The following is a 19,293-nucleotide window of genomic DNA, read 5'->3' as shown; positions in this document are numbered from 1 at the left end:
TTGCAGAGTGGCAACCTGGAATTCTCTCCACACACGTTCACCTCACATTATTGCCTGGATAAGGATGGCCACGGAACAGTCGTTTTGGGCAGTCAGTCCTCCATAATCTTTTTCAGCCTTGAAACCCAACTTTTCCTCCATGGGGCCCTTCTGTGCGCGCAGGCCTACTCCAATCATGGCAGCACTAGTTGTTGTGCATGTTAGCACCTGTGCTATGCTGCACGTGTTGGGAGCAGCATGGAGCTACTTATTCACCCATGTGTGAGGACTACCATCCTGCCTGTCCTTGGAGAAAGCAGAGTTTCTTACCTGTAACAGGTGTTCTTCAAGGATAGGAGGATGTTAGTCCTCACGAAACCCGCCTGCTGCCCTGCAGAGTTGGGTTTCCCTTGGTTTGTTGTTTTATTTTTTGCAAACTCTGTTATAAGACTGAAGAGGGACCATGTGTGGCATGCTGGGCTCCATCTGATGATGTTACCCATGTGGCCCTGGACTGGCCAAGAAGATCCTGGTACGCAGACATGAGAAGACTACTGGCAGGGGATCCTCTACCCCTGCCCCCTCACAGGGACCTGCTGCGACAAGGTCCCATCCTCCACGAGGATCCAGCTCAATTCTCTCTTACGGTCTGGCCATTGAGAGGGCTCGACTGAAGAAAAGGGGATACTCTGGGTCGGTAATAGATACACTCCTCCGAGCACGCAAGTTCTCCACATCACTAACTTATATAAGGATCTGGAGAGTATTTGAAGCCTGGTGCGAAACTCGCAGCACCAATCCACATGCCGCTAAAATCCCCATCATTTTGGATTTCCTGCAAGATGGGCTTCAGAAGGGTCTGTCCCTCAATTCAATCAAGGTTCAGGTGGCAGCGCTATCCTGCTACGGCCCCAGGTGTGACGGCAACAGCATTGCCACACACCCAGACGTTTCACGTTTCCTGAAAGGAGTCAAACACATTCACCCGCCACTGAAATGGCCAGTCCCCCTGTGGAACCTCAACCTAGTTTTGGAATTCCTAGCGGGACCCACCTTCAGACCCCTCCGAGGCCTGTCCCTCCGTTTGTTAACCTTGAAGATGGTGTTCTTGCTGGCCGTATGCTCAGCACGCCGCATCTCAGAGCTACAAGCGCTGTCCTGCCGCGATCCGTTTCTCAGAATCACCCCAGGGGCTATCCATCTTCGCACGGTTCCTTCCTTCTTACCCAAAGTAGTCTCACACTTCCACCTCAACCAAACCATATCCTTGCCAACCATGGAAGGGTTGAAGAAATCGGAAGCAGGTCGAATACTGCATCATCTCGACATCAGCAGGCTGCTGTCCAGATACCTGGAAATGTCGGAAACAGTACGAAAGACGGACCACCTGTTCGTCCTTCACAGTGGGAAGAGGCAAGGAGAAGCGGCCTCACGGGCGACTATTGCTCGCTGGATCAAAGAAGTTATCAAGGCGGCCTACGTAGAAGCGGGAAAACCACCACCTCTATGAGTCAAGGCTCACTCTACCAGAGCACAAGCGGCCTCCTGGGCAGAAACTAGGATGCTGTTGCCTGCAGAGATATGTAGAGCGGCAACGTGGTCCTCCATCCATACCTTCTCCAGATTCTACCGTCTGGACGTCCAGGCCAGGGAGGACACGCGGAAAGCGGGCGCTGAAAATTCAGCGCCCACTTTCTTAATGTGTGCATGGGGCCCACAAGGGGGGCAGCCATGCTATAAACAAATTAGGGAGTCGCGCTAGCAAGGAGGCGCTAGGGTCGCCCCCTCCTTGCTAACACGAACCCGCATCGGCTGCTGGTTACGAAAACAGACGCTGGTAAACTCGGCATCGGTTTTCATAATCGGCCGTCTGCCAGTAATGAAAATGGACGCCGTTTTCCTTTCTGGCAGACGGCCGGATATGAAAACCGATGCCGAGTTTACCGGCATCGGTCTCCATAACTCGGCAGTCGGCAGTTTTTTCTGCTTTTCTGTACTTCTTTTACATGCGCTCAGCTATTAACACCTGCTCCAGGCAGGCGTTAATACCTGAGAGCTAAATGTGCGTCTGAAGCGCACACTTTTTTTTTTGAATGCGGAGTGAATGAGTAATATCCTCATTTACATGCATTTGCATGTGGTGAGCGCTATCACATTCACTCCGCGTCGGACGCGCGTTAAATAGGCGCTAATCCCCCTATTGCATTAGGGGGTGGATTAGCGCCTATTTAACCCACGTCCGGCTGCGGGTTATACAGTGCGCTCGGCTGAGCACACACTGTATTGCATCGACCCCATTGTGGGCCTTTAGGCCCCAAAAGCCTTCCTCCCCATTTTCCTCCACCCCCAAAAGTCAAAACATAATTTAATTGAAGGTCCAAAAGCATAAAACCACCCTCTCCCCTCACCCCTTCAAACCAAACCCTAACCATCCACCTGAGCTGGACTTCCCCAATCCCCTTACTGTGACCAGGAGCTCCGAACTAGTGTCCAGTAACCAGCATGTCCAATGTTACTGTGACAGATATGGAATTTTGTTTGCTTACGTTGTCGGAGCAACGCTGGAAACACGGGTTGACGGATACTAGTTCCAAGCTCCCGGTCACTGTAAAGGGATTGGAAGGGGGGTCCAGCAAGGACAGGAAGTTTAGGGTTTGGTTTAATATGAGTGAGGAGGACTTTACGCTTGAGGCATTAGGCCATGCTGGATGTGCCTGAAGCCAAGTTCTGATACTGTTTTCTTCTCCAGTCTAAATGCACCCATAGAAATGTCTCTTTTTTTTAACCTGGCTGAAAGTCGCAGCATGGAAGCCTGCACGTACTTTAAGCCTGGTAGAGGGAGGGCGGTTTGCCAGAGTAAATTGCTATTTTTGGTAAATGACTTTGAAAGTTGCCTTCAGGATGCTGATTTTGTTCTTCATATAACACCTTTTAATAAGTTTCCATTTTTCCTTCTTCCAGTGCTAAAAATGATCTTGTGGCCCCATTACCTGTGACACGTGGCTCAGATACTCCATGTTCCAGTGGTCTTGCTTCCCAACAGGTAAGTAATAGCAACCAGGGCTCTACCCTGTACTCTCAACTGCAAACAAAGATAAGTTCAACAGAACCATCATTTTTTCAACCTTTCCCAGGCCAAGCAATAACATTAGACAAATGGGGGGGGGGGGGCAATTTTCAAAATTGTGTGGGAATGCAAAGTCTGCAGGTACTTTTTTCCTGTGGATTTTGCACAAGTTTTAAAGAGTTAAGTACACACATACTTTTTCCTTTGACCATTTTTAATGGGAAATTATCTGCAGTTTTTTTTTTTTTTTGCAGAATCCTTTTCAAACCAAAAACAATGCGCTTAGTTTTGAAGAATCCTAAACTGTGTGCACTGTTTTCTCTCCTGACCTAAACCCTGCCCTGGGTAAAAGTACACATACTATAGCACAACAGACTTTAGTTTTACCCACATTAATGGCCATTTATGGGCTGAATTTCCAAAGTCTTTTACACCCATAGAAACGGGTTTTCCGCATGTAGATGGCTGTTAGAAAATAGTGCGGTCCTCTGTCTGCATAAAAGTGCATGCATAACCCAGTTACCACCATATACCTTACTACAAACTGGAGAGAGTTAGTCCGAGAGGCTGAGTCGGAACTTAGGCGCATGATTGTTTATTTTAAAAAAATCTTGGGCATAAGTTAAACTGCACAAGATAGTCCTCCAAAGAGGAGGTGTAACTTTGTGCGAGTAGGTGTACATAGCAGGCCAATTATCTGTGAATTTTCCAAGTAATCTTAGTTGCATAAGTTGACTTTGAAATTTCAGGATATGTGCAGAATTTGCCTGAATGTGCACATTTATACAATTACCCTTTCTATGGGAAACTGGCTTTTGAAAATTGCCCTTCTTGGGAGCAGTTCTCAAGTAGACTGCCTAGGTGTAAAATCCATGGGCACTTTACACACACAGAGACCAGATACCTAATTTTCAAATGGAGAACATGTGCATTCTTTTCCTTCGAAAATTGCCCATGGGTACAAAAGACCCACAGACTTAAGAACATAAGAGATGGCATGCTAACTCTGATTAAAGATCTATTGAGCCCAGTATTCACTTGCCAACAGTGGCCAATCCAGGTCACAGGTTACCCTGCTGATCTCAGAGTAGATCCATTCCTTGTTACTCACACCAAGCATTAGTTTTCATAATCTTCTCAATTAATCATAGTTTATCGACTTTTCCTCCAGGAATTTCTCCAGCCCCTTTTAAACTCAGCTGTGCTAGGTGCCTTGACCATGTCCTCTGGCAACAAATTCCACAGTTTGATTGTACAATCAGTGAAAAAATTACTTTCTTCAATTTATTTTAAATCTGCTACCTTTTAGTTTCACCGATTATTCCCTACTCTTAGGACTATTTGAAAGGGTAAGTAATCATGTCCTATTTATCTGTTCCATCCCAGCCATGATTTTATAACCTCCATCATATTCCCGTCCCCTTTATCATTTTTGGTGCCCTTCTCTGTACTTCATCAAGTTTTGTTTAATCTTTTATTGAGATTAGGCAACCAGAACTGTGCACAGTGTTCAAAATATGGTTGTATCATTGATTGAGAGAGGCATGTTATGATATTTTCTGTTTTGTTCTCTATTCCTTTCTGAATCATTCCTAACTTTTTATTTCCTTTTTTGACCGTCACCACATACTGAAGATTTCACCGTATTGTCAATGATGAGTCCAAGATCTTTCTCCAGTGTGGTGACTCCTAATATGAAAGCCAGCATTATGTATACACAGGATTATCTTTCCTTATGTGCAGAACTTTGCACTTGTCCACTTTAAATTTCATCTGACATTTAGATATCCAATTCACCAGCTTTATAAGTTTCTTCTACATTTCCTCACAATTGGCTCATGTTTTAACAACTTTAAATAAATTTGTGTCATCTGCATATTTGATTACCTCACATGTTGCTCCCTTTTTCAGATTATTTATGAATGTTAAACAGCACCGGTCCCAGTACTGATCCCTAAGGCACTCTATTGTTTACCTTTTATCCATTGGGAAACCTGACCATTTAGTCCTAATCTGCAGCCCTCATCTTATGACTCTTCATGCATTATGGCTAAATCATGTGTAACCTGGGCACCTTCTCGGGGTACCAGTAAGTCCTGGGGGTATAGTAACAGTCCTCTAGTTAGAGTAGGATGGTTATTGGGAGCAGGGCCAGTGCAAGGGTATTAGGTACCCTAGGCAAACTTTCTGCCTTGCAATCAGCCCCCTCCCCCGTCCAGGTCCAGCTCTGGCCCTGCCTCATTCACTTAAAAAGGCCCCTCTCTTATGCACACTTTGGTTCCTTGTCTGTCTCTCTCACTCACACTCACACCCTCACACCCTCTCTCACTAACCCCATTGCTCTCTCGTGTACATAAAAACATGCCATACTGGGTCAGACCAAGGGTCCATCAAGCCCTGCATCCTGTCTCCAACAGTGGACAATCCAGGCCATAAGAACCTGGCAAGTACCCAAAAACTAAGACAACTTAATTAATAGCAGGTAATGGACTTCTCCTCCAAGAACTTATCCAGTCCTTTTTTAAACACAGCTATACTAACTGCACTAACCACATCTTCTGGCAACACATTCCAGCGTTTAATTGTGCGTTGAGTGTACACACAGTCCCTCTCACACAGTTGCATAGAGGTATTGCTTGTGGCCCGTCTGCTTCTCTCAGCCACAAGCAGGATGGCCGCTGCTCGCAGCCTGCCGAGTCTCTACTTCTCTCAGTCACAAGCGGGATAGGCTCTACTTGCAGTCCACTGAGTAACTACTCCTCTCGGATGTGAGTGGGATGGGCTCCGCTCGCAGCCCCACATGGCTGCTCTTACCGCCCCCTAATGGCTGGCAGCCTAGCTGACTGCCTAGTTCGCCTATTGGGATGCACCAGCCCTGAATGGGAGGTTCAATTCAAATTCAAATCCTCCTCCTGTGGAGTCTGGAATGGTCGTCCCATTTGTAATAGTATATAACAACTCCCCATCTACAGCTTGGGAGGCAGTCCTTCTTGGTTAGTATGAAGTCCGAAGGTAGAGAGGAGTTTAGCTTTTTGTTATTTTACTGGCCCAGCCAGATTTAGCCAAATAAGCCCTGTTTAGTGGTCCTGGCCAGGGTCAGGAGGGTTTCTGCCCAGCCAGTACACAACTTGTCTGGTGGGAGTTTCTGTCTGAGTGCATTTTTTGGACTTTAACCTTTTAAGTTGTAGGGGTCTTACTGGAGCCTGTACACTGCCTGGCCTCAGGGTTTGGGGAGCCCTGGGTTCGGGACTGTGCAGATTAGAGAAGACTTACCCCAGAAGTGTTGGGGACCCTGGTGGTATTTCGAGTTTTTGAGAAGATGAAGTTCACCATCCAGGAGGAAGTTTTGACTGCCCCTTCCTGCCTAAATTGGAGCACAGAAAGTCCTGTTCCAAGGGATCCCTTCCATTAGGCATTCAAAGAAGAGATTTAAGGGTTGCAATAATATTGAAGAAAGAATTAATCAACTGTGAGTAAAAGGCAAAGCCTAACATCCGTGAAGCCACTCACCCTGGGGAGTGAGAGAGCTTTATCTCTCTGTGTAGAGACAGTGATAGAGTATTCTTTCCAGCTGGAAGGGGTTATTCTGCAAATACAAAAGAGACCCTGTCCACTTCGGGAACCTACTTTTCTAAGCCCTGAATGATAGGATTTCCCTTGGCTGACCTAAGATATTCCTGCATAGATTTGGGAGAACATTGTAGCAAACTATTTCAGTGTGTTGCTGTGGATCAGGGATTGAGCCATTTTTCATACATTATCTTCAGTAAAGAATTATTATGGACACTTACACAGTGACTCCAGTCTTTTATTTGGCATCCAGCCCACACAGTAATAATAAATATATCATCACCAAGGGAAGTCATAGAGAAAGTGTTAGCCACCCCGCACTGGGAACCGAGAAGACTCCTTTCATCCCCAAGTCTATTGAAACTACATCCTGGGAAGAAAGGGACACAGTAAAAATAGCCTGGGTTCCTGCCCCAAAGAGTACAAATTAGTTTATGTTCCCTTCTGTACCGGACTTGTACTTTAAGGAGGGGGTTACACATGTCTGACACAGAAAACAAGTTTGCTTACCTGTACACAGGGTTCTCCATAGAAAGCAGGATGAGTTAGCCATACTTAATCCCCACCCCCCACTTTGGAGAGTCAACTACCTTACTAAAGCTTCTGCTCCGCAGGAGACTTGAGGGGCTCACAAGATAGCACACACATGTGAGAAATTTTGAACATGCTCGGTAAAATCATTACTGAGCTCTGGGTCCATATTGGAATTATCAAATGATGTTACCCATGCATTATGACAAATTCATCCTGGTGTCTATGTAGAACCCTGTTTACAGGTAAGCAAATTTACTGTCTTGGTGATGCATGAGCTCTGCTACCTTCACAACCAGGCAAGCAAGGGACCAAGTAATCCTCAAGCCCACCAGCCACCCAGTTATCTACATTTCTAATGATCAAATCACCATCTATAACGGCCTAACCCTGCCATCCTGAGCATACTTCCTGAAGACAAATCTTCGTTGTGAGAGAATAGTGCTTCACCAAGAGGACAGGTCTTAGGTACAGGACCACAGTAATGGTCTCCCTTCAAGTGATCTTGCTGTTCCAAAGAAGCACAAGGGGCGCCAGTGTGTAAACGAGACTGCTCTACTAGATCCCTGAAAGTCATCTCTGTATACCTCTTTGTCTGCCTTAATTCCTCCCGATCTACCTCTCTAGCCTCCAAAGATCAAACTCATTCTTTGGAAGCCAGGAGCTCTTTGCACCAGGTGCACACATACAGTCTTTCATGAATAGGTAGATAATCATACATGTGGTACTCTGTGCATAAGACTGATATGCATCCATCCCACTGCTGGACTGTTGTCTGCATCTTAATGTTGTTGAATTGTTATTTCTTTAAAGTTATATAAGGAATCAGGATACTTAATCCAATTTAAAAAATACCCTGATACATTTAAGAAACTTTTAATCTGCTTGTCAGTGACCTGAAGTAGTACTGTGTAAATCAATTGCTAAGATCACTTGTTGATATAAAAAAAAAGTTCCTCCCAATCTTCTAATGTGGGTAACAGTCTTTCTCACAGGACAAGCAGGATGGTAGTCCTCACATATGGGTGACATCACAGGATGGAGCCCTGTACGGAAAACTTTTCTGTCAAAGTTTCTATAAAGCTTTGACTGACACTGGCACACTGAGTGCACTGAGCATGCTCAGCCTGCAATTATCCCTGTGACCACAGGTGTCTCCCTCAGTCTTCTTTTTTCCGCTCTGCAGTAAGCATAGCGGTTAGGAGCTCTGTAAGAAATTCTAACACTTTTTCCGCACGGAAACACTTAAACGTCATAAACACTTTTCCCCTGCACGGGTCTCTCTTCGCGTACATTCATTCGATGCTCGGTGAGTACTATGCCCTGTTTCTCGGTCGGTTCCTGTCATCTCCTGGCCTGCCAACTGACTGCGGCCTTCCCTCTCCCTATGTTTCATAGTTAGCCACACATAGCTTGCTAGTGTCCCTCTGTTACACTGCCTGGTTATTAGCGCTAGTGGGACAGGGACTTCCACGGTTTCCGTTGCCGCCAGAGTCTCTGTCGAATCCAGGTCCTTTGATTTCCTCGGTACCCTCGCACAGTCGATGCCCCCATTGCTACTGTCAGTGCCCCCTTCCAGACTGTCCTGCATTCTTCGATGCCATCAGTACCCCTCCCCCACGGTACATTGATGCCATCATTCCCTGCATCAATTCTATCAGTGCCATCCATGTTTTTCATCCATGGCACAGATTTTTCATCGATGCCATCATTTCTTGGATGGATACCATCGATCACAACCTTGTATCGTTGGTACCATCATTACCCAGGTCTATGTCATCGATGCCATCGTCGATTCCATCGATGCCATCGATGGCCAGGTCAATGCCATCGATGCCAATGTCGATGCCATTGACGCCATTGGTGCCCAAGTCAATTCCATCGATGCCGTCGATACCCGTGGCCATGCCACCGATGCCATCGGCGCCCGCCTCCATACATCGATGCTGTCGACGCCCATGTCATTTCCATCGATGTCTTCGTTCATATCGATACGGTCATTGACTCCGTCAGTGCCGACATCATTTTTTCCAATGCCAACGATGTTTTTCGATTCTTGATGAAACATCGTTTCCATAGATATCTACGCCGATGCCATCAGTGCTTAGTCACTGTTATCCTTGCTCTGCCCGGGTCATCGACATTTTTCATAGATATATTTTGACGATGGCCTCGAGGCTGCTTCGGCCGCCATCGACACCGTCAATACCGACATAGCACCTCCACATAATGCCCTCACCTAAACACAGTGCTCCATGCTTTGGGTTCTTATTAAAGCCCCGTATTAGCCTATGACACTACATAGTACCAGGAGCAGTGCAGGCATGCTAACAGTCCGTCAACATTCGCCATCCAAAATAGTGAGGACATCCACCTCTGTGCTGGGGAAAGACCGGGCCGAGCACCATGGCACTCATAATCACTGGCACAGTGACCGTCCGCCACCGATGCCATCCAGCTCATCGGTGCTATCCTTCTCGGTGCTGGAGAATGCCTGGGCCGAGCAACATCACCACTGCCATCGCCACTGTTCTGCACAGTGCTGACAGTCCTTGGAGCTCTGGAAACACCAGAACGAGTTCCGAAGAATTCTGGACTGGCGTCACGACACATCGAGCTGCTGCAACGAGGGCCGGGTTCACGAGTCATTAAATGGCTCCCGTGTACCCGAGGCATGCCCCACCGACATCAGTGTGGGATTGTGGCCCTCCACAAATTACTGTGGTAGCGCCAGCCACACTCAGCCTGTCTCCTCTATACCTGCGCTACCATACCAGGTTTTAGAGTTGAGACGGACATTACGTCTGACAGGCTACCCCTCGATGACTCCTGAAATTCATGGAGCCATCAGTCTTTACCGGCTCGTCCTTCGGCGATCCATGTCGGGTGGTAAGTAGTCTAATCCCGTTTCAGCGGCATTCCCATTGAGATCTGTTCTCTAATTCGAGCACATGGTTCGAAAGTTTCTACGTCTCCTGTCTTCCAAGAACCATATTAGTGTCACATATCGCTCTTGCCAGCTATGTCAGACACCATACCAAGAGAACCTCTCTACCATTCATTTGGGATTGCATCAGGACATCCTCCCGTTGTCAGCAACGGGACCCTATACTGATTAATACTCTGGCTTCTGGTTCCTAATTCAGAATCGAAGTTCCAGAATGATTCGCTGATCTCTAAACACAAGATCAAGCAAATACTGCCTCAAGTGCAAGTCCACCTCGAAACCTGGCGACAGGTCTCGACGTTTTCTCGTACAGCACACAGAAATGCGGGTAAGACTTTACCGCTCACGCTCCCTTGGGAGGTTACATGATATCCAGGTTACATCAGCCCCGCCAGTTGGACACGCCCGGGTCTCTCAACTTGCCGGATGTCAGAGCGGCCACCCCACTCTGTACCAAGATTCACGGTACACTCCCCCGGATGCTACAAAGCGCAGGAGGGGGGGGGGGTTGGGGAGTTTTAATTTCACTATTCTTTCTTTCAACAGAAAGTAGTTACTCTCCACTCATCCTGGACCTCAGAAATACCAACTTTCTTCAGAAGCCACAGGTAAAATGGTATCTCTCGTCACCATGCTTCCATATAGCAGTAAGTAGATTGCCTTTAATCTTTCTATGTGCTTCATGGTGAGTCAACAATATTACAATCCCAAGCTCTGCCGGTTGCACCAGCTTTGACAACTGGAGTATTTCATTAAATCACTATTGGTGACTGCTGTTTCTCTACGGAGTACAACATCATTCACGCTTTTCCTTGCATGGACAGCTGCATAACCACAGTCAATCCAAGCAAGGAGCTCTAACTTCTTCATGACTCACTATAAATCTACTACCTGGGATTGTTGTCACTGACATAAATCCCTTATAGAACGCTTCTGGACACCACAGTCACAACGACCTTCCTGTCCAGCATCCGTGCAGACATTCTAACAAATTCCTATATGTGCGCATATTCCATAACTTCAGCCCCTCAATTCTTTCATTGTCAGGCCATGGGGTTTTTTCACTATGCACTTTCCTTATAGATCCAAAATTGCTATGGGTTAGGTTCAGTGAAATTTTATTATCAGTGGGTCTAAGAAGCTGTTCAACCTCTTTTGTCCCTCGTCCATATTGCAGATCTAGAACCAAAACCTAGTCTGCTCCTGCTAATGCTTGCATTTACTCAGGGTTGTAAAGTTTGATCTAACATCTTCTCAACCCAATATGCATCTATTCCACTCCAGGCACAGTTTCTCATGAACTTCCTGGAGCATGTAGCCATGAGTTATACCCTTATGCCTTCCAATACTGCTTCTGCAACAAATCTTTGTGCATACAGACAGCATAGGGACAATGTGCTTTCCAACACACAAGCACGCATAACCTCTTAGCTGCTCTGCTAGGAAGCTCCGCAGCTCTACCCTTGGCCCTTGCTCGCTCCATGCATCTTCGGGCCACTTATCTGACAGACTTACTGAACGCACTAACAGACCTTCTTCATATAGGTTTCCATCCTCTTGAATGGTCTCGGACTACATGTGTAGCGAGAGAAATCTTCTAGCGCCGAGGTAAACCTAACTTGCCCTCTACGTCCACATCGAACCATACGGTGCACGGATTCTCCTCCCTACACATGTTTCCAATGCATTCCCATAGGCACCTTTGTTCCATCAAGGCCCTATTATATGTGTCTCTTCCGCTGCCTCTCATAGCCAGCGCTCTTCTAATACTGAAACAGGATGGAGTTCAGACCCACATCTTCGTCAAGTCCAGTATGCTTCCCATACTTCTTGGTTTATCACACCAGTAACCAATTCGCCTTCTCACAAGTCAGTCTCATATCATAGACTCACTGATGCTCTCAGGTACTGGTAGCGTCACAAAAACCCTTCCACACCCAAACCCTACCATTCAAAATGGCATGAATTACCACATGACGCTTACAAAAGGGTTTTTCCCTTTTTCTTTTTTCTACACCACTCTTTTTTCTTACTCCCTCAGATTCTGCTCCCCAGACATCCTTCACATGGGTACACCTCTGTTCCAATTGACGTACCACTTAGGAGTGGGGATACCAATTTAACGGTCAACCCCTTCTGAGTCAGCTTACCATGGATTATCCACTGATCAAGCCACCTCTGTTTTCACTATTCATGGAATGGGACATGTAATTCGTGCTTACAAGACTCATACATTCTCCATTCAAACCTTTCCATTCCTCTCACTTAACAGTCTGCCATGGGGAACTCTTTCCCTCATAGACATCACTTCTCCCAACAGGGTCAGTGAGTTACACACTTTGTTACATACTCACCTGACCCTGCGTTCCTCCGTGACCGAATGGTTTTACGTTTTCAACTTCATATCCTTCTTAATGTAGACGTTGCATCTCACTTACTCAGAATATATTTTGCCCACTTTCCCAACACCTCTCTTTCACCGAAGTGAGAGGGTTTTTTTCCACTCCCTGGACTGTAATGGTGCACTTGCATTCTATCTAGACTGCACTACACTCCATAGGAATTCCACCTAACTCTTTCCTTCTGTGGCAAGAGCCAAGCTGCGAGTTCCAGTGGGCAAACAGACCTATTCCTCCTAATTGACAGTCTGTATCTCTTTTTCCTACCAACAAGCAGGCATTTCACTACAACACTGTGTGTAACCACACTCTGTTCCATCCGTCCCAGCCTCCATAGCTTACCTTTGACCGGTGCTGCTTGTACATATTTATCAGACTGCGACCTGGAGCTCTCTCCATAACTTCGCAGCCATTATTGCTTAGATACGACTAGCTGGCATGCTCCATGTTTGGCCAGTCCGTCTACACCTATTCTTTTCGGTTTAACTACCCAACATCCTTCCACCAACCTGTTAAGGGTTTCTGGATGCCCTCCGTTCCAAATTCCACCCCCGTCATTGCGCCTTTTGCGCATCTTGGGTGCATTTGGTGCACTCTCGGGCATCCTCAGCTTGATACTCACCCATATGTGAGGACTATCATCCTGCTTGTCCTGTGAGAAAGCAAATGTTGCTTACCTGTAACAGGTGTTCTCACAGGACAGCAGGATGTTAGTCCTCACGAAACCCACCTGCCACCCCACAGAGTTGGGTCTGTATACGTTTTTACTTTTATTTAGTTTCGCTTGCGCTTTTTGCAATAAGACGAGACTGAGGGAGACACCTGTGGTCACAGGGATAATTGCAGGCTGAGCATGCTCAGGGCACTCAGTGTGCCAGTGTCAGTCAAAGCTTTATAGAAACTTTGACAGAAAAGTTTTCCATACAGGGCTCCATCCTGTGATGTCACCCATATGTGAGGACTAACATTCTGCTGTCCTGTGAGAACACCTGTTACAGGTAAGCAACATTTGCTATATATGAAACTATTTGACTGTGGTGGGTGGGAAAATCAAACACCATTGATTACTTCTCCAGGAAACGCCTCTCTTACCTTCCCACAGCAAAAGAATGGACTTTTGCACTTTCTTTTTTTGTGGGCAGATTTTTTGCTGGAAAATATGCACACTGAGTGCACTGAGCATGCATGTTGTTTTCAAACCCAAACATAAGCATGCCCCAGTTAATGGCCTTCGCTGCCACCTCCCAAATCCAGCTAAAAGTATGCATGCTATGGAACCCCACAGGTGCTTTTAGCCAGTCGGGGGGGGGGGCAGTTTTCAGACAGCAAAGTTATCGGAGTAAATGGGATCTGCCGGGCACTTCTACTGTTCCGGACTGGCCATTATGGGAGACAGGATACTGAACTCGATGAACCTTTGCTCTGACCCAGCATGGCACTTCTTATGTTCCTCTTTTAATTTTTAATCACTATAATGGTGTAAATGATCAAGAAACTTCAAATAAGGTGACAATAATTCTTTAAAGAAAAAAGAGAGGTAGTGCCATATCAGGCTGCCAAAAATAAAATTAAGTGAAGAAGAAATTAACAAAGCAGCTGGGTAGGAATGACACTTAGTATAGGATAAGATGCTGTAGTGATAGTAGCTAAAACCCTTTATTTGTACAAAGGAAAGTTCTTACCCGGTTGTGGTAATGCTAGTTTCCTTCTACTTCTCCATCAAAGTATCTCAGATCTGCCTGAGGGAGCTCCTCCAGCTGTGAAAAAGTAGCTCATTTATCACACCCTATTCTGTCTTCTACAGAAACTATCCTGCTGTACCAGCTGAGGAATACTGTACAGTGGGGTAGTCCCGCATGCTTGCATCTTTGAATAATTATTCCTTAAGCACTAAAGAAAAAACAAAAAAAAGAGTTTAAATATTCGAATAGGCCCTCGTGCATTCTTTCAAATGATGATATGATTTGACTGCTTTTAATAAATGGGACTTCTTGCATAGGTATTCATTATGACCATGTTAGTTCCATGTTGAGGGGGACAAGCTGAGCCAATCCTGGTTTTGTCTCATTGCATGCAGGTAGATGTAATTCTGTTTTTCTTAGTGAAATCCGTCAGAAAATCAGAACTACATTTCCATGCATACAATGGGGCAAGGCCAGACCTGGCTCAGCCTGCCCCCTTTGACATGGAGCTTCATGGTCACCCCATTTACAGACAAATGCTAACCTGCATTTTCTTAAAATTGGAGGAAACTGTTGATATGTTAAGAACTTGTCTTGCACTTTGGAAAGATGATTAATGTTAAATGTTCTATTTCCTCAATAAAAAGTAAATTAAAAAAAAAATAATTAAGGACAGGTACTCTGAAAGCGTGTAGTAATCCCTTATGCAAATACATCATTTCTATACTGTATGGCCCTGAAGATACAGGGGAAAAAAAAATCTCACTACCTAGAGGTCGATATTCAAAAGAGTTTGTCTGGATAACTTTTGAGTTAGCCAGACAAACACTGAGGTTTAAATATTTGGCCCCTGTAACTAGATACATTTTATCTTGCTAAGTCATTATTCAAATAAAATGTATCCAGATAAATTGGAGGTATTGTGGTGATGGAGTTAATAGCCAAATAATTTACTCAGCTTATTCCAATATTTAGATTTAACTAAAAAGTCTGGACATGCATCAGAGAAAGGTTAAAGTTATCTGAGTATGTGTACATGGATAACTTTTACCTTAATCAGATATACTGAAATATAGCCAGTTAAGTGGCAGAATTAAAACAAGCAAACAAAAAAAAAAACAACCCTAGCAGGCCTGCAGACTCAATACCAAACCCCATTAAAAAATTTGAAATTATCTGGGCCACAGCACCTGAACCCCCCCCCACCCCACAAGTTTCCCCCCAAAAAATAAGAAGAAAGTTGCAAGCCTATCAGCTTGAGGATCCTCCCTCTCCCCATCAGATTCTGCAAATAAATGTGGCCTCTGGGCCACTGCCTCAGGCCTATCCTTCCGCCCCTCCCCTGCCCCCCCCCCCCCCCCCCCCCCCAGGCTGCTGGGAACACAGTGCAATCACAGCACTCCAGGTGGCATCCAGCATTGCTTTGACAGTGACACTAGTAGCCTGAGACACCATTGTTGCAGTTTTGGGGCCAGCAGGCCCACAAATTTCTTGTCATCTTTTTGAGGAATGAAGGGGAGAAAGAAGGGGTTTGAGTGCTATGGCCCACATTAGTTTTCATTTTTTAGCAGTAGGCCTACAGGCTCACAAGTGCGGGTTTTCTTTTTTTTTTAATATTTGTCCTTTATTCTGTCACTTAAGTGGATATGTTTCAGTATATCCAGTTACAGTTAGTAATAAAAGTACACGGGCCTATGTACCTGGATAACTTTAAACCTAACCGGGTATATTCAAACATAGCCAGTTAGGTTTGAAAGTTATCCACGTAATGTTTCCTGGTTCACTTTAGGCGAATATATTCAGCAGGATATTTTTCCTGCTGAATATCCCAGTAAGTTGTCAATCGCTACTTTTCTGAATATTGCCCTACAACTTTCTGAAAAGCAGTGCTCAATCAGGACAGTTTTTAATATGAGAAATAAGTAGAGAAACAGATCTCTATTCTTTACATGTTCAACTGTCTTGTGTTCTTTTCAGAGAAGAAATGGATCCAAAGATAGTCTTATAGAAGGAAAATCTCCAGTCTCCACAACCAGTCTGGAGGGCAAATACGGCGCCAAAACAATTAAAACGGTCCACGCAGCACGCCTGAAGATGGAGACGTGATTTCCTGGAAGGGAGAGACTGGCGAATGTGGCACCACTCCTTCCAAACCAGAAACCTAGTCTCAGTTTCAAACGCTTCTAACCAGCTTGGGAAAGCATTAGGCTGAAATCTGAAGTACTTTCATTTGTACGCCCAGGGAGCAGGAGCTACTCGCCTGTGTTGTTGGACAAATGTTTTTTGACTGGCAATTGAGCAAACACTGGCCAGAAAAGATAATTCAGCTGTTGAGTATATCGCTCTTTCTCCCACAGCAAAGAACTGTTGATGCACTCCATCAGGTCCTGCTGACTCTCTCCATACTGACCTTTACTCACACTGAATACTCAGTACACCTTATGGCATTAGGCGACCTTAGACAACTTGTTGGCTTTGGGGAAACCACTTTTTCGGCAACACTAATTTTAACTAGGTTTTGCCACTGAACCCGTTGCTCAGATCTAGTCATAGTGGGACTATTAATATTCTTTGTCTGGAGTTTCTAACCATGCTGCTTTCACTTTTTGTATACCAAGTGACATGCCATCTGTAAAACTGGAATTATTATTATTTTTTATTTTTTTTTTACCAGAATGATTTTCTTTAATTGATTTCAGGTTTTGTTTATTTTTTTATTTTGCAGTATTAAAGTTCAAAGTCCGCAAAGTATTTAAAAAAAAAAAAATAAAATCCAGCACAGTGGATTAATTTATTCTTAAGAGATTGATTTGTACTTGCTTGGTTTTATTTTTCAGTGCATGCCTGTTTTCATTGAACAATGCAAATCTAATGTTTAGAGGCAGTAAAAATGCATGCGATGAGATGATAACCTGGCGACTTGATGAGAAATAGCCAATTACACAGTATCCTTTGGAGCTAGCAATGGGCTCAGGAAATGCAGCACTATAAATATTGGCTGAGTACACAAATTTATAACAATGTGTATGAAAGTGCATTGCATAATGCTACACAACTTGGCAAGAGTGTCGTGATAAACGATTATCGGTTATCTTCTAGCTAGGTGATTGCAGCATTAGTACAGCAGATTGAAGAGCGGTAACATTCATACTATACTAAATTCTTACTAAATGATTGTCATTAATCCCAGTGTCAATACAAATACTGAAAAATCAGCTTTTAATTTCACAAGTATTTATCACGTTTTCATTTTTCATGGAAACATTCCCCATAAGAAGTAGTAGTGAATGTTTTGCATGAGCTGTCAAAATCTGTCAAAAGTTTTAACCAAAAGGCAAAAAGTAGAGAATTTTATGAAAATGTAAAATCTCAGGTCAAGCCTCATAATAGAGACACAATTAAGTTATTAGGTGATATACTTAAAACTAATAAGAGAAAATATTTTTTTACTTGATGCATAATTAAGCTCTGGAATTCGTTGCCACAGTATATGTTAAAAGTTATTAGTTTAGCTGCATTTAAGAAATGTTTGGACAAGTTCCTGAAGGAAACTTCCATAAACCATTATTAAGATGGAGTTGCAGAAATCTACTTTCTATCCCTGGGATAAGCAGCTTGAAATCTAACTTCCCCTTGGGATCCTGCCAGGTACTTGTCACCTAGATCGGTCACTGTTGGAAACAGGATACTAGGCTTGATGGACCTTTGGTCTGACCCAGTATGGCAAGCTTATGTTCTTATATTATTATGATTTATTATAGAAAATAATTCAGAATCCATGAATTTGAGGCAAAAAATTAAGATGAAACTTCTTTTTGTGAAATAATTAGCAACCCGGCACGCACAAATGTACACTCGATTTTAATCCGGGGTCGGCGCGTGCAAGGTGCACAAGTGTGCACCCCCTTGGGAGCCCTAGGGGAGCCCTGATGGCTTTCCCTGTGCCCCCCAGCCCTACCTAACCCCCCCCCCCTCACCTTTGTTTAATAAGTTGCACCTGCCTCCGGCCAGGCGTAGGTTGCGCGCGCCGGTCAAGTGCCGGCGCGCGATCCCCTGGCACGGCCGCTGTGCCGGAGGCCTCTGTCTCACCCCGCCCCGCCCCTTTCACAAAGTCACGGGACATACGTGCGTCCCGGGGCTTGTGTGCTTCGCCGGGCCTATGCAAAATAGGCTCGGTGTGCACGTAAATCCTTTGAAAATCTGGCCCTAAGTGTACTGGAATAGAAGCCTGGGAGAGAATGTGGTTAGGATCCCCATCTTCCATGTTTAATTGTCGTCATAGTTTTCCTGTTCTCCTATTTGACCTGTTCCTTTGAAAGAACAGGGAGAAATTATTATTATTATTATTATTTTTTTTTTTAAGATTCACCAGAGCTGCTTGGTTTTGCAAGCAGTTTCATTGATGAATGGAGCAGTCATCCCAAAATCACAATAGGGTGAATTTCCTAGCAAAAAAAACCACATCCCACAGCTGCATGCTCTGCACCTCAGCTTCTTCAGGAGGTTTGTAAAGATACTTAGCAGGAGGTTAGCTGCAGCTGGAGGCCAAGGTGATCAGTGAAATGTTTTAAAAAATATTTAGAATGGTTTGTGATTAGAGAGGGTTGGAGGTATGTATGACTACTACTACTTAATACTTCTATAAGTGCTTCTCAAGATATGCATGCTGTACAGACACATTTATAGACTGCCTCAATAGTGTTCAAGGGAATTTACAACATTATGAGCATAAAATCAAATACAGTACAACTCACAAATCAAATCTAAAAACAATATAAAATGGAATAGTATTTAATAACTATGTACTAGGTGTCCAGGTGGTCAAATGCTAATTTAAATAGATGAGTCTTAGCATTTTTTGAACGACTTAGTTCAAATAGATAGCCTTAGGCTTTCTGGCAATCTATTCCACATAACCAGACCAGCAATAGAAAAAGTCCTGTTTCACATTTCATTGAATCATGCAGCCTAAACTGGAGGAACAGTAAATAGCTGAGACTTGAGGACTGGAATATATGCAGCAAGTTGTAAATTTTAAGTAAACAACAAATCCATGGATAATCAACATTATCAATGAATTCATGTTTAATTAAAACAACTTTGTATTTTACTCTGGCC

The 19,293-nt window shown here is 44.5% G+C and overlaps 1 protein-coding gene across 6 annotated transcripts in view; it reads left to right on the top strand.

The window, feature by feature from the left end:
• EPB41L4A (erythrocyte membrane protein band 4.1 like 4A) overlaps positions 1 to 17,078 on the top strand; it is a 726,290-nt gene extending 709,212 nt beyond the window's left edge. For all 6 annotated transcript variants that reach the window (XM_029571795.1, XM_029571770.1, XM_029571789.1 and 3 more), the window contains 2 exons: positions 2,941 to 3,022; positions 16,153 to 17,078. In XM_029571795.1, the coding sequence (XP_029427655.1) occupies positions 2,941 to 3,022; positions 16,153 to 16,281 (211 nt within the window). In that variant the 3' untranslated portion in view covers positions 16,282 to 17,078. The remainder of the gene's footprint in view (positions 1 to 2,940; positions 3,023 to 16,152) is intronic.
• The last annotated feature ends 2,215 nt before the right edge of the window (positions 17,079 to 19,293 follow it).

Source organism: Rhinatrema bivittatum, chromosome 1 (assembly GCF_901001135.1).
Source record: "Rhinatrema bivittatum chromosome 1, aRhiBiv1.1, whole genome shotgun sequence".
In the NCBI taxonomy this organism is placed as follows: domain Eukaryota; kingdom Metazoa; phylum Chordata; class Amphibia; order Gymnophiona; family Rhinatrematidae; genus Rhinatrema; species Rhinatrema bivittatum.
Note: the sequence above shows the minus strand (reverse complement) of the source record. Positions and strands in the feature narration are given on the sequence as shown.